Source organism: Nicotiana attenuata, unplaced genomic scaffold, assembly GCF_001879085.1.
Source record: "Nicotiana attenuata strain UT unplaced genomic scaffold, NIATTr2, whole genome shotgun sequence".
NCBI lineage: Eukaryota > Viridiplantae > Streptophyta > Magnoliopsida > Solanales > Solanaceae > Nicotiana > Nicotiana attenuata.
In genome coordinates, this window is record NW_017670523.1 from 59,327 (window position 1) to 75,146 (window position 15,820).

Here is a 15,820-nt window from a genome sequence, read left to right on the forward strand (position 1 = left end):
GCACTGTCTACCCAAGACTGGTGAAGTCTCCATGTACAACCAACTTGTCCTACAATCCCACCTGTTTGGAATGTGATCACTCCAACGATGGCTGTAGTTTTTGTAATGTATTACAACAAGCTCCTTGTAATGACATAATTTAAATCAATATAATTTCGTTTGACGACAAAAAAAAAGGTAAGAAATATAGGGTAACATCATGGAAACCATTTGGGCTAATTGATTTTTTTGTGTTACTTTAAAACTAACTTAAATATAAATTACCTTATATGAATTATTTCTTTATATTAGTAACGTGACATAATTCTCATTTTTTCATGTTACAGTTCAATACTTACAATTTGGGATGCGCTAATATAAAGAATTTTAATCAACAAAAATCTATTGAGTTACTATAATAATAAAAATAATCATTAAGTCTATGAATTAATTATTAGCAAAAAAATATAATCCAACAATTATTCAAATATATTAAAAGTACAAAGTCCCTTAGCGAAATGTCGTTCGTCTTTTTTAACTTTAAAAATAAGTTTCACAGAGAACAAATATGTAATTAAGTTACTTTCCTAATAGTTAGGACTTTAAATCAAGATTTTTTTAATTATTACCTAATATTTAGGAGTTTTTTTTTTAAAAATTTATATTTAGGAGTTTGAAATCAACTAAATAAGGATAATATATATTAAGAAAAAAGAAGAGAATATAAAAAAGTAAAGTTTCTTTTCAACTAAGGACAAAAAATATTGTACAATTTTCATGTAAATCTTTTGTGCCTATATCGTACAAGGAAAATTTTATCGTGCAGATCAATTTTGATCCTTTATTTTCCTTTTCATACGAAAATATTTTCTTGGTTGTTTAAATTATATTTTATTGAAGTTTTTCACAACTATAATTATTTCATGTGTTAGTTTTCCTAATATTTACTTATTTAGGATTTTAAAATCAGTTTTATTTATCGAATGTATATTATTAGAACTATGTCAGAAGTCTTAATATATAAAATTTACAATCAATTAAAATTTTTACCATCTTTTACAATTTATTTTCTTAAGAAAGTATTTAAATTATTTTAATATAAATTGCTATTTTTCAATAACTTGTTCTCTCACGAGCAGATTGTGGAGTGAAGTAGTGAAGGTCACAATATTAATTTAAAATTCAATCCCAAATAGGTATAAAATTAAAAATCATAGTCAACCCATTTCGTTCCACAATGCCAATTTTATAAATATCAAAGTTAAAAAAAACATAGTCTTTGAAAAGAACAATTTATTCATTTGTACTAAAGCTCACAACATCGTTGGTAAATTATTTTGAAACAACAACAATTTCATACACATTCCATTTGAAGTATTAAAATTGCCTTTTAAGATTGAGGAGCAGCTATTTGACCTCAATCTGCTCTTATGACTCTTCGATTTTTGGAAATATTATTTTATTAGTAATATAGAAAAGAAAAAATTGAGCAAATTACAAAAAATGCAAACAAAAAAGATATTTTAATCGACGGTCCAAAAGAAATCAAATCAATCCATCAAAAGAAACCCTAGAAATCAACCCAAATCCCTTTAGGTTTGCCACCATATAAAAACTCTCACGTGCTCCGCTCCTCAACCTCTCGCCTCCTTCGCCCTTCTTGCTCCTCTGCGTTACACTACTACTTTCGAGTCTCTAGCTCCTCTGTACAATCAAAAATTTTGCAGTGATGTCGGACGAGGAGCACCAATTTGAGTCAAAGGCAGATGCCGGTGCATCTAAAACTTACCCTCAACAAGCTGGTACTATCCGTAAGAACGGTCATATCGTCATCAAAGGCCGTCCCTGCAAGGTTTCATATTCTTTTGCTACTCTTTCGTTTCAGTGTTTGTATGCATTCATATAATTTAATTTGAAACAGCTGATTTGTTATTATGGTGTAATTGATTGAATGTATCTGTGTGTGTTTTTTGGGGGCGGGCGTTACAGATGTATTTGCTGTTGCTATTATAGATCTGATGCTCTGTGGTTTTCTGGTTTTCATATCTTTTTTTTCGTTTGTTTTTAGTGTATGTTTTTTGGGTGTGATTGCTTACTGGGATATGCAATTGTGATATCTATTTTGGATTTTAGATCTGATGACTTGTGTGGTTAATAGCACTTGTGATTAATTAAGATTTTTTTTGTTTCGAGTGTACATATCTTTTGGTCTGTTGCCCCCCCGGGCTTTGGTTTGTTGTTAAGAGCGCACATATGCTCTGTGCGTTTGGAGCATGTCACACCCTGGTGATAAAAAAGCCTGGTATGTATTTAAGTGGAGAGGAGTAGAGGAACGGGCCCATGACCCAACAAGTTCCGAATTGTGTGGCTATTGTCCTTTGAGGGTTTCTTGGTTATCAACATAAAAACCTTTGGTATGTTTATTAGAATTTAAGACTTTGAGGTTCTGGAGTTTTATGCTTCATCCAAGTGATTAGGAGCACAAATGGAGTGGAATTGGCTGTAAAGATTCATATTGTTGATTGATTGCTTTAATATGTGCCATGATTGGAGGGGTCTGTTTTGTGCAATTGTGGTAGATTTGATTCTTACCTTGAAAATAGAGTAGCATAGTGGTAGGCAACCTTATTGAGAGAGCAAGAGTGGGAAAGAGCCACCATTGGGTTTGTGTATAGGGTCTTTTGGTGGGCGGGTGAGTGCGGTTTTGCCGCAGCGGAAGGGAAAAAAGGATTTGATATTTAGCTTCTGAAAAACCTTGCAAGTTTATTTTACTACTGTTTGGTGTTTATATTTCTAATGTTCAATTTATTTTTTCATAGATGTTATGGATTCTATGCAACTTCGTTTGTTGTATATCTAACCGTTAAAATTTAGTCTGCCTAATTTTTTCTTGTTAAACTGTCATAGTTATGGTGGCACATTTGGATAATCTGCATCAATTAACATACAGATTCTGCTTCAGGACATATCATAGATGCATTTGTGGTTTAAGTCATTGTTGCATTAATTCTACTATAAGCATAGTTCTAATTTCGATGCCTTTGATAACAGGTCGTGGAAGTCTCTACATCCAAAACCGGAAAGCACGGTCATGCAAAATGTCATTTTGTCGCTATTGACATCTTCACTGGAAAGAAGCTTGAGGATATTGTTCCCTCTTCACACAATTGTGATGTATGTGCCTCCCCTTTTCTTGTTCACGTGTTTATTGCCCATCTTAGCCCCAATTTTCGGGTTATAGTTGTGCTAATATTTAGTGATTATGTGTTCAAATTGCAGGTGCCCCATGTTAATCGTACAGATTATCAGCTTATTGACATCTCTGAAGATGGATTTGTATGTGCCTACATTCCCTTGTCCGACTCCTTTTTATATTTTTGATTGATGTGGTCTGATGTTGCTACACAATGTCACAGGTGAGTCTGCTCACTGAGAATGGTAACACCAAGGATGACCTTAGGCTTCCTACTGATGACAGCCTCCTTACACAGGTTAGTAAGAATTTGTGTAATCCAAAGTTGTACATTTCAAAGTGTGCAGCAGCTTGTTTCAGTTTCTGTATGTAGCCTCTAATTCTTTCACAAGCTCATTGAATGTCTACTGTAATAGTTTATTAGCTTGCCATTTCGTGTCTTTGAGCTAAATAAGTGATGGTGCAGATATTGGCCAGAATTCTTCAGACTTTGGCTGGTTGTCATTTGTTGTTTTTGTTAACTGTAGCTTAGCACTATGCAGTTGCTGATTATTTTTTAATGTGTTGAATTCAGATCAAGGATGGTTTTGCTGAGGGAAAAGACCTTGTTGTGTCTGTCATGTCAGCCATGGGTGAGGAGCAGATTTGTGCCCTGAAGGATATTGGTCCCAAGTAAATCTCTCAATTGGCGATTGTTCGATGCGAAGTTCGTTACTACCTTAAAAGTTGGATAGATATTATAGTCATGGAAAAAGGTATGGTCTTATGGACCAACTTGTTCAAGAATATTCTTCAGGATTCTCGGACCATTGCGAGTTAGATTTTCGTATTTTTGTTATTTTAACTTGTGTTCGTCTGAATTTTGTTCTACCTTAAAGCTTTTTTCAAAATTTGGTTACCTGCAGCTGCATACATTCTTCACCAATTCTGCTGCTCCTATTACGGGCAACTATTCTGGTTTCTCCTGCATTTTGAGCAAATCATTAAGGTAGATATCTGAACTCTTTGGGGTTGTACTCCAATAAAGGCTGGCATATGGCTAATTGGGTTCCCATCCCTGGCAAATTGTGTAGGCATATAGTAAGGATAGACCTATTCGGTTATTTTAAAAAATCATCGCACTTCATGTAGAATGACCCGTAGACATAAATTTAGATCTATGATAAAGTAGATAACTAAAATATACTGGTACAATTGGTGGTTGCCACGAGTTACCTTGTGTGAGTCAACCTGTCTTGTCAACTGTGAGCCGAAGTCCAAAATTTGTAAGTTTTCCAGATACGTATAATGTTGATTTCTGTTCGAGTGCAATATTATCCAAGAACGCCCCTCTTCAATCAAGGTGTATAGAAGAACATTCGTATTTCAAGATCCCATGTGAATCGAGATCATAAAGATGAAATGTCCAGTAACAGTTTCTGTCTTTGTCAGGCCAATTTTGGTCGTCCTCATGTTCATTTTTAATAGGCCAAATACATTTACAGCCCATCCAACTTGGCAACATTTTTCATTTTGACACTCTATCTCTACTTGTTTCATTTTGGCCCTCCAACTCTAATTTATAGGTTTCACCTTGGCCCTGCAACTCTATTTCTTATGTTCTATTTTAACACAAAAGCTGAAACCAGTGCAAAAAATATAGCACGTTAAATCTGAGGTGTAATAAACATTCAATTAAATATTGCCACCTGATTTTTTCTGTCAAAATAGCACGGTATAGCCAGTTTTCGGACTGGTCATTCAAAAATAGCCAGCGTTTACAAGTCAATGAAAATAGTCACTATTTTGCTGCAACAGAGACCGGTCCAGCATAATATACTGGAGTTCGATGCACCTGTGTATGAACTCCAGCATATTATAATGGACCGGTATACTTAGCTGGCTCCAGTATAATATACTGGAGATTGGAGCACCGGTGCTGCAAACTCCTGTATATTATGCTGGATCGGTATACTTGCTGGAACTCCAGTATATTATGCTGGAGTTCTAGTGTACTTATGCTGGAACTCCATCATATTATGCTGGAGTTCCAGCATACTTATCCTGGAACTCCAGTATAAAGTATACTTATGCTGGAACTCCAGCATAATATACTGGCGTGCTTTCCGGGTTTTGAACAGTGTTTTCGCTCAGATTTATCTTTACATGAAAAGTGTCTAAATTTCGATTACTTTTGAAACTGGGCTATTTTTGAACGACCAGTTGTAAATCTGGCTATTTTTAAATTTCTGCCATTTTTTCATCCATGTCAAACGGGTCAATACTAAAATACCTGAACCTGATCGTATTTTCCCATCCATTGTTGCCCCATCTTCATTCTGTAAGTTCCAAAGCTTTCATCTGCCGATTTATTACCTAGCCCGTTTAGATGAAATAAACTCACAAAAAATACGGTCGGGTTCAGGTATTTTAGTATTGACCCGTTTGGCATGGATGAAAAAAACAGGTGGCAACATTTAATTAGACATGTATTACACCTCAGTTTTAACGGGCTATATTTTTTGCACTGGTTTCAGTTTTTGTGTTAAAGTGGAACATAAGAAATAGAGTTGGAGGGCCATAATGGAACAAAGTAGAGATAGAGTGCCAAAATAAAAAAGGAAAACTTACACAAATGTCCCAAATAAATCTCAACTTACCAACCTCTAGCCATTAGTCATAGACTTACCAAAACTAGCCAATAAAAATTGAAAAACCAAATAATAGGGTCCTTTCTCCCAAAGAATCACGTGCAAAAATTACCTTCCATATTTTTAAGCGTGATTAGCAACATTAGATACAAGACGGAAAGGAAATTTTATGGACGGGGTAGTAAATAAAATCTCTACAATATTTCAAAAATCTAAACGAAAGAGGAACTTTTTTAATGGATATAGTTGAAATTCATTGAAAATATATAGTTAAGTCAATATACAAAATTTGAGGAAGATTGGAGGTGATTTGGACTGGTTTTGTATCAAAATTCGTAATTAAATCGAGTTGAAAAAAGTCTTCTGCGACACATGTATCAAACATGTATCACGCATGTATCTCACTCACAGGTATACATGGATATATATGTGATACACAATTGATACAAATATGATACATATATGATACACAGTGTGATATACATATCATTTTTTTTTATGTTCAGCTTTTACTTCGAATTTTCAATTCAAACCACCTCAAAACTTCACCAAATCATCCCAAAACTGAGATTCAAGCTCCTTAAGTTGTGCCCAATCTATTCTAATAACACCCACTCAAAACAAAGCAAAATTTTGATATTTTTTTTGCTACAAATAGCTAATTGGCTAATTTGGCTAATATTAGTAATATTTTATCAATTGGCCAATTTTTATAATGAGCTACTTATAAATGGACATAGCTGATAATTTTCCAATAAAAAATGATGCAAATTTGGATGCACTGTATATGTATTCGACCTTTTTATTACTAGCACTAGCATAGAAGGCTAGAACCTAGAAGTGCAATGAGATTGTCTTTGAGACAAAATTCATTAAAGTTTTGGTTGCGGGTGTAGATGAACTCACTGTAATCGGGTTAAATATAGGGAGAATGATACAATTATCCATAAAAATAAAATTATTTATTCTTGTTTACCTATTTATTTTTCTATTCATAAACTAATTACATCTCTTACCCATAGTAGTTTTTGTGTGGAATTTTTTCTTTATTCTCCAATTTTTTTTTATTTCCATGCTTCTTTTCTTTTTTTTTCTTTTCTCCTTTTCTCTTTTCTCGTTTTCTTATTATTTTTTTCTTTTTTTCCTTTTCTAATTTCATTTAACTTCTTTTTTTAATATTCTTTTCCTTTTCATAATGTAATTTCATTTATTGTTTTCACTATTTTTTATTATTCTTTTTCCTATACTATTACTAAAGAAAAATCAAATTGTGTACCATGTAGCTAATACAATCAAAAAATATTTAACTAACATATGATATCAGTATAGTATATAGCTATACCAACAGGGTATACAATTGTACACAAAGAGTTAAATTTTTTTAATTCAATTATTAAACTGAAATAATATAAGTTGTCAATAAAAATTTTAAAAAATTCTAAAAGGATCTAATTGTAAGAGTATACCGTTACATTATATAGCATAATATATTTTTTTTTTTTTGCATTTTCAATTTGCCCCTCACGCTGGGTAAAAGCTTAAAGCAAATTAAAAAGGAAAAGGCAAGTGAATTTAAGGGTAATAAGTATACTATTATGGTATATTATATACTATTACATCATACTGTTACAGTATATTGCATATTATTATATTATATTATAAGAATATATTGTATACTATAATAGTATATTATTGCAGTATAACTATATACTCCTATAGTATATCATATACTGTAGCGGTATACTGTTAGGTAACTATGTTCTTCTTCGATTATTACAATATACCATTGCAGTATATTGTAAACTATAATAGTATACTGTTGCAATATAGCTATATACTCCTACAGTATATTGTATACCGTAGCGGTATACTATTGGGTAGTTGTGTTCTTCTTCGATTTTCAGTTGCAAATTTCGGTCTCAATCACCTCAAATCAGCTCCAAATGCTATCAAATTTCAGTATGAACTTCCAGAAGGTACTATAAGCAATATTTAACAGCACCCACTTTGAATCAAACAAGAAATCTTCAAAAATAAAATTGAGTTTCAAGCCCAACAATGGTGGATATTCAAATACACATAAAAATTTAGATCTAGGAAGCTTACTCGAAGATACTATAAGTAATAGTTTATAGCGCCCACATCGAATCAAACAATAAATCTTCAAAATAAAATTTCAAATTCTGCAGCTTCAAGCTCAACAATGGTGGGTCTTCATACACACATAAAAATCATAAGAAGAGGAGGTAGAGCAATAGGGTTTGACCCTCTTAATGAAGATCGATCTGGCAGAGGAGAAGTAGATCCATTTTAAGTCCACTACCAAGTAAGCTTGCAAAAATGAAGTCAGATATTTTAACATTCTGTACTTCAAATGCGAAGGCAAATAGCTGTGGGCCGGGTAAATAGTCTTGGTTGCATAGGTAAAGTAAATAGTTTAGGTTTGGATATATATGGGTAAATAGTTTGGGCTTAATGGGTATAAAGTGAGATTTTTCCTTAAATACATTTACTTAGTCGAACATTAAAAAGATACTTTCCACAATATTTAGTCAAAGTTGAGTGACTTTTTTTTTACAAATATATTTTAGCGACTTACATGCAATAAAGTGAAAGCTGAGTGATAAATTTGTGAAAATCTAGACACTAAATCGACACATGTTACCAATCGTATTGTTTTGCACTCTAGAATATGGTTGGGCATAGTTTGGTAAATACCGAATTACCGTACCGAAATCGAAAATTTTAGTATTTGGTATACGGTATTTTGGTATTTGGTTTAAGTTTTAAAAAAAATTGGTATTAGGTATGGTATTTGGTATTTTAAGATAAAATACCGAAATACCGATACCGTACCGAAATATATATTATATTACAGAAAATGCATATTATCAGTTATAACATAAATATAAAAAATCTAAAATTTTACTTTCCTTTATTCTCAAAGTTCATCAATTAACTCTAAACAAGTAACAAGACATTTCTAATGATCAAATATTCTTTTATGTACAATTTTCTCTATTTGGGTCGATATTTGCTAGTTTTGGACAAAATTTTTGTCAACAAACATTTTCAGTTTTGTATTTTTGAGTACTTTAATTAAGAATATTAGAGTGTATGGTTCTATGCACTAGTTAATATTCAAACCGAATAAACCGAATTTACCGAACCGAATAAACCGAAACCGAAAGGAGAAAAACCGAACCATACCGAATTTAATTAGGTACGGTATTGGTTTAGGATTTTAAGAAATCGAATACCGAAAATACCAAACCGAAATGTCTAAGTACCGTACCGTACCGACCGACGAACACCCTACTCTAGAAACAATTTCATGTACAAGGAATGTCACGCCCCAGATTTTCCACCATCGGGAGTCGTGATGGCGCCTACTGTCGGAGCTAGGCTAGCCAAGTATTAAAACATTTTCTGATAACATCTCAACGATATAAATAAAACGAGTCATTTAAATAAAAGCGAAAGTCTTAAAGACATAGATAACTGAAAACCAAATGCGGAAGTTTAAATACAACTCTACCCAGATACGGTGTCACTAACTCACGAACTACTAAAGAGTACTAAAAACAAGTCTGAATAGAAGTACATCAATGTTTGTCTCGGTACAAGGAAAACAAACTAATAACATAGAAGGGACTCCGGCCTGCGGACGTCAGCTAGGCTACCTCGAAAGTCCCTGGACTGAAGTCAGCTCCCGATCAAATCCTACTGCTGAGGCCCAAAAGCTGCTCCTGGATCTGTGCAAAAAGATGCACAGAGTGTAGCATTAGCACAACCGACCCCATGTGCTGGTAAGTGCCTGGCCTAACCCCGGCGAAGTAGTGACGAGGCTAGACAGGACCTACCAAAAACAACCTGTGCAGATATATATGTATATACAAGTGCAACGAAATAACAGCAGAAAATACCAATTAAGGCGGGGAGGGGACATGCTTAGGGGAAATACAGATGAAAACAACTTATCAGAAGTAAACACGAAACTACATCAGATCTCATAATCTATATAAGTGGTCGGCGTGCCACACGATCCCATTTCATAATATATAAGTGGTCGGCGTGCCACACTATCCCATTTCATAATAAATAAGTGGTCGGCGTGCCAGACGATCCCATTTCATAATATATAAGTGGTCGGAGTGCCACACGATCCCATTTCATAATATATAAGTGGTCAGCGTGCCACACGATCCCATTTCATAATATATAAGTGGTTTCCCGGCAAGGGAGAATACGACTAAGCAGTTAAATCCCGGCAAGGGAGCAACAACAATAACTTACACGTCCCGGCAAGGGAATAATCACATCTCTTTCTCTTACGTTCATTTCTTACTTTTTAATCAAGTCAAAAATCGAGTCAACGCTCCAAAGAGTTTGCACATCATGTTTCCTTCTCATTCTCTTCATATCATATAGGAACCATCAATTAACAAGGAAGAGTCACTACAGAATCCCAATTAAGCACAAATAAAGACCCACGGTCATGCTAGACACCGGTGTATAGATACTCGTCACCATGCCTATACACCGTACTCAACATTTAGCAATTAGCAAATAATACTCTAATCCTATTCCCTCAAACCAAAGTTAGGTCAAACACTTACCTCAAATGCTCCAACTCAACTCAAGCCTCTAGTATCGCTTTACCCTTCGAATTCACCACCAAACCGCTCGAATCTAGTCACAAATTACTTGAGTGTATCAACAAATGCTAATCGAATAAATTTGAATGCATGAAAAGTTTTCTCAAAGTTTTACTCAAAATTTCCCAAAATGCCCCCGGGCCCACGTGGTCAAAACCCGTGGTTCGAACCAAAACCCGATTACCCATTCCCCTATGAACTCAAATATGTAAGTTATTTTGGAATCGGACCTCGAATTGAGGTCCAAAACCCCCCAATTTTAGAAAACCTAGGTTCTACCCTAAATTCCCAATTTCCCCATTAAAATCTTTGTTTTGAAGTTTGAAATTATGTTTAAAGATGTTAAGGAGTAAGGAAAATGAGTTAGAAATCACTCACCAATCGTTTTGGAGAAGAAGAATCGTTTGAAAAATCGCCTCTTGTGTTTTGGGTTTTGGAAAAATGAGAAATAACTGAAAATCCCGACCTTTTATACTTTACTGAAGGCTCAGCGCGGACCGCACAAAAGTGCACCGCGGCCGCGCCGAGGAACGGAAGAAAAAGTGACTCTCTGAACCTACCCAGCGTGGACCGCACTGATTTGGTGCGCGGCCGCGCTGGTCGACTTACCCCTTGGCCCTCTGAACCCAAGCCACGCGGACCGCACAGAAATGTACCGCGGCCGCGCGGCTTCCAGCGCTGACCGCGCGGAATTGACCGCGGGCGCGCTGGGGGCCTGCAACCCCTGAACCTGCAACTGCAGAATGTTTCTAAGCCTAAGACCTTTCGGGACCCACTCAAAACTCACCCGAGCCCTCGAGGCTCCAAACCGAACATGCAAATGAACTCATAAACATACTACGGACTCATCCGTGCGATCAAATCGCCCAATCAACATCATGAATCATCAAATTGGGCCTGAATACCCATGATTTCCTTCCAATTTCCATAGAACATCAAGTTTATATTTTTCTAGCTCACAACACGTCAAATGACGTCCAAATTTAACCAAACTTTACAGCAATTGTTTAGACCACATATAACACTTGTACCGGGCGTCGGAACCAAAATACGAGCCCGATACCACAGTCTTCTAAACGAATATCACTTTCCAATTTCTTTAATTATTTTCAGAAAACAATTTCACGTAAAAATTCATTCCTCGGACTCGGGACCTCGGAATTTTATTCCGGGCACACCCCCAAGTCTCATATTATCCTACGGACCCTCCGGGACTGTCGAATCACGAGTTCGGGTCCGTTTGCCCAAAACGTTGACCGAAGTCAAACTTAATCAATTAAAACATCAAATTTTTATTATCTTTCTCACAAATTCATATTTAAACGTTCCGGCTACGCGCCCGGACTGCGCACACAAATTCGAGGCAACCCCCAAGTGAGGTTTTCACGGCCTCAGAAATACAAAGTGAGTAGGAATACAGGTGATGACCCTTTGGGTCGTCAGAAGGAAACAATTGTCTGTTCCTATATGGTAAATTATGTTTCGACTTTTGTAGCAGATCGTTACGGTACAAGCGTATAACGATGTTTTTGATCACTAAAACAGGTAAAGAGAAAAAGGAGAGTTCAATGGTTTCGAGAGTGTTCCCAAAGTAAGCTAAAGCTATAGCAAATCACGTTTTAAACAAGAGTATAAAGTAACTGCTAGAAACTAGTTAATTGGATTACAAGGCTGGGCAACCATCACAGGGGTCGTTTGGTAGGGTGTATAAGAATAGTGCGGAATAAGATGTTTTAGTAATACATGAGTTAGTAATGCAAGCATCAGTTATGCAGATATTATTTCTTATCTATTGTTTGGTGTGGTGTATTAAAATTAAAATGCATAGTATAATTTTTAAGAAAAATAGTTGCTTACAAAAATGCCCTCCATATTCTCTAGCTTTAAGGGACTTTGAGGATAATTTTGTCTTTAACCATGCTAATGCATGCATTAAAGCCTTGGTATTACTAATGCCATAGTTTTCTATGCATTACTTATGCATAGGATAATGCCAAGTATGATGTATAACTAATACTTGTATTAGTTATACACAGGTTGAAAAATTGTACCAAACAAGATATTAGTAATGCATAGTTTTAATGCTTGCATTATTTTTTCTAATACCTCCTACCAACGAGCTCTAAATGTTTCTTTCGGGTTCAACCTAGATATGAAGTTGCTTTTGATAACACTTTACGTTTCAAAGTAGAACTTTCCAACGTGAATTCGAATTAGTCGAGTCTAAAATAAATACTAGACATATTTGTAAGCTTTAAAATGCATTGTTCCAATTAAAATTCAAAGTAGAATTATTTTAAAAGTGAAAAAAACCAATGATAAATGGAAGTGTTTGGTGGAGCCCAAATAAGGGGGTTGTCCATTAGCACTAACAAAAAACGTGGAATATAAAAGCATTATCCCATTTGAAAAAGTGATCTAACAAATATAGGATAATTGTGCTTTTATTCTACGTAATGATTGCTCAACTACCAACCGGATATATAGGACATATCCATATATCATGCCTACCTCTGTTTTTTCTACTCAATTTGAAGCCAACTTGCCAAATTCCAACTTTGTGGATCTCTCTTATTTTATTTGAATTTTGAGGAATTTTGGTCCTCCTTTGGGAAGGGAGTCTTGACGTAATTGGTAAAGTTGCTTCTAAGTGATCAGAAGATCACAAGTTCAAGCCGTGGAAACAGCCTCTTGCAAAAATATAGGGTAAGGCTGCGTATAGTAGATCCTTGTGATCCGACCCTTCTCCGAACCCCGCGCATAGCGGGAGCTTAGTGTACCCGACTGCCCTTTTTTGGTCCTCCTGTCATGTCACCTAAGACAACTAAAAATAACGTGAAAAAATAAAGTATGTACCTTATTAATGTAAAAGACAACTAATAAATAAAGTGAAAAATAAAGTATCTATTAATGTAAATTTTTTATAGGAAAATTTACATTGTATAGTCGACAAATGTATATTTTTGGTATATTAAACATATTTTATACATAATCAGCTTATATATTTGTATATTTAGCTAGCGGTTGCAATTATTTTCAACCGAACAACTAAATATGTTAAAAGCCTTTTTTATATATGATTAGTGTATCTTAAGTTAAAATTCTTTTTTTTTAATTAGTTTGTTCCTTATATTTTTAATATGGCTAGAAATGAAGGATTTACGTTATTAAAACTGAGAATATAATAACCTTTTTACACAATCATTATCATTTCACTTAGCATAATAGCTTACTTATTCTTTATTTAGGTTACTAATTATAACTCTATTAAATAGAGTTACATACAATTATTTTTTAAATAACTTGATTGTATAAATACTTTTTACCCTGCATGATAAAACTTAAACTCGGGAATTAATGGTAGCAAGTAGGGGTGGGCATAGGTTGGACAAATCCGAAATCCAAACTGAAATTCAAATTTTTTAGATATTTTGTTTGGATTTTCTGATTACGGATTGGATTTTGGATTTAATATTCAAATTTTCCGGATTTCAGATTGGATGTTGGATTTGGTACTTTGGATTTTTGGATATCCGAATTCGAAAATTTTATACTTTATATTTAGTTCATTATCTATATGCCAATAATAATAAGTTCAATATCCTATCCGTAAGTTATTATTTCATATATGCAATATTAATTACTAACACTACTAGAAATCCGGTAATTAGCGACCAAAAAAACCGACCAATTTTGGTCGGTTATGGCCAATTACCGACCAAAATGCGACCAAATACGCTTGGACGGTATTTTGGTGGTCGCTTTAGTATACCGACCAAAGTTGGTCGGAAATTACCGACCAACGTTGCTCGGTAAATTAAATTCAAAAAAAAAAATTATTGCAAAAAAAATCGACCAAAGTTGGTCGGTATTTTAATTATGTAATCAAAGATTCACCATCTGGGAATCGAACCGGGGTGTGTATTTGGCAGGATACTATTCTACCACTAGACCATTGGTGCATTTTGTTTTAAGATTGTCTTTTTATTTATTTATACTCTTTAATTGTATTTTCGCACGAAAATAACCGACCAAAGTTGGTCGGTTTTATTAAAAAATAAAATCACCGATCAAAGTTGGTCGGTTTTTTAAAATGACCGGCCGAATTTACCGACCAAAGTTGGTCGGTTTTTTTAATATTAATTTTTATTTATTTTAATTGCAAAAATCGACCAAAGTTGGTCGGTTTCTTGAAAAATAAATTTCACGGGACTCAAAACTAGTTTCCCGCATTTTTGCGCCAAAGAAAACCGACCAAAGTTGGTCGGTTTCGTAACAAAAAAATTAAAAATTAAAATATTTTGAAAAACCGACCAACTTTGGTCGCTTTTTGGCCGGGTTTTTTACCGACCAAAGTTGGTCGGTTTTTGTCGAATTTCTAGTAGTGTAAGTTACTATCAGAATGCTTTCTATTTGGGCATGATTTTACTATTACTACTTCTTATCGGCCGTACTAATGTCTCTGTTGCATTTTCTTGATAGTAATTTCATTACTTGAATACTTTATTTGGATGATTGCGGTGAGAATGAGTAACTTTTCAGGCAATTTAATATGAGTACTTCATTTGGATATTCATTTTTGTAAAAAGAAGAAACATTTCAACTTATAAGCTCAAACCGAAAATCCAAAATATCCAAACCGAACTTAAAATCAATCCAATCCGAATTTATTTGGATTGGATTTGAATTGTCATTTCTTCTATCCGAAAACTGAAAATCCAAACCGAAATTTTATATTTAATCCGAACTGCTCAAATGTCCACCCCTAATAGCAGGAGAGGTAAAGTATCACGCTTATTGTTCTCCTTTCCTATTTTTATCATTTTTAATTTCAATGTGCGCTAAATTGGTTCTGCAAAGCATAATGGGTACAAGTACAACCCCCACTTATAACTTCTTAATTTTTATTTTCTTCTTTCTTGTAAGAAAGGGAAAGTACAAGAAGTGAAAACTTTTAAGAGGGACTCCAACTTGACGGAAGGCACAACTAAATCAAAACTTTTATATTTAATTTGTTCATAATCCCCTGAAATAGAATCTTGCGTCCATTTTTTCCTTTTCAGTTTCTTTGTACCAGCAGAGGTGGAGCTACAGAAGTAGATACAGTTCCGACGAACTCAATAAATTTGTTTAGACTATGTATTTGTATTAAAAAATCCACTAAACATTTATAAATTTAACTACGAACCCATTAACTAAAATAAATTATAAGTTTAATAATAAGTTCAAAACCCATAAATTTAAAATCTGGACTACCCTCTAGCTACAAGGAGTCTTTTGGGAAACTATGTTCCCAATTGGTTTGTAAATCATGCTTTAAACACTTTGGACATATGATATCGTTAATGAAATAATAAACG

The 15,820-nt window shown here is 34.3% G+C and overlaps 1 protein-coding gene across 1 annotated transcript; it reads left to right on the top strand.

Moving 5' to 3' along the window:
- The first annotated feature begins 1,577 nt into the window (after positions 1–1,577).
- LOC109240541 (eukaryotic translation initiation factor 5A-2) lies at positions 1,578–4,080 on the top strand. The gene is made up of 5 exons (XM_019407193.1): positions 1,578–1,831; positions 3,031–3,153; positions 3,259–3,315; positions 3,396–3,470; positions 3,747–4,080. The coding sequence occupies exons 1-5, from the start codon at positions 1,709–1,711 to the stop codon at positions 3,846–3,848; spliced, it is 480 nt and encodes a 159-aa protein (XP_019262738.1). The 5' UTR covers positions 1,578–1,708; the 3' UTR covers positions 3,849–4,080.
- The last annotated feature ends 11,740 nt before the right edge of the window (positions 4,081–15,820 follow it).

Coding starts and splice junctions, on each gene's coding strand:
- LOC109240541 (XM_019407193.1), top strand. CDS start 1,709: ATGTCGGACGAGGAGCACCAATTTGAGTCAAAGGCAGATGCCGGTGCA. Junction 1,832..3,030: donor TCAAAGGCCGTCCCTGCAAG/GTTTCATATTCT, acceptor CTTTGATAACAG/GTCGTGGAAGTCTCTACATC. Junction 3,316..3,395: donor ACATCTCTGAAGATGGATTT/GTATGTGCCTAC, acceptor ACAATGTCACAG/GTGAGTCTGCTCACTGAGAA.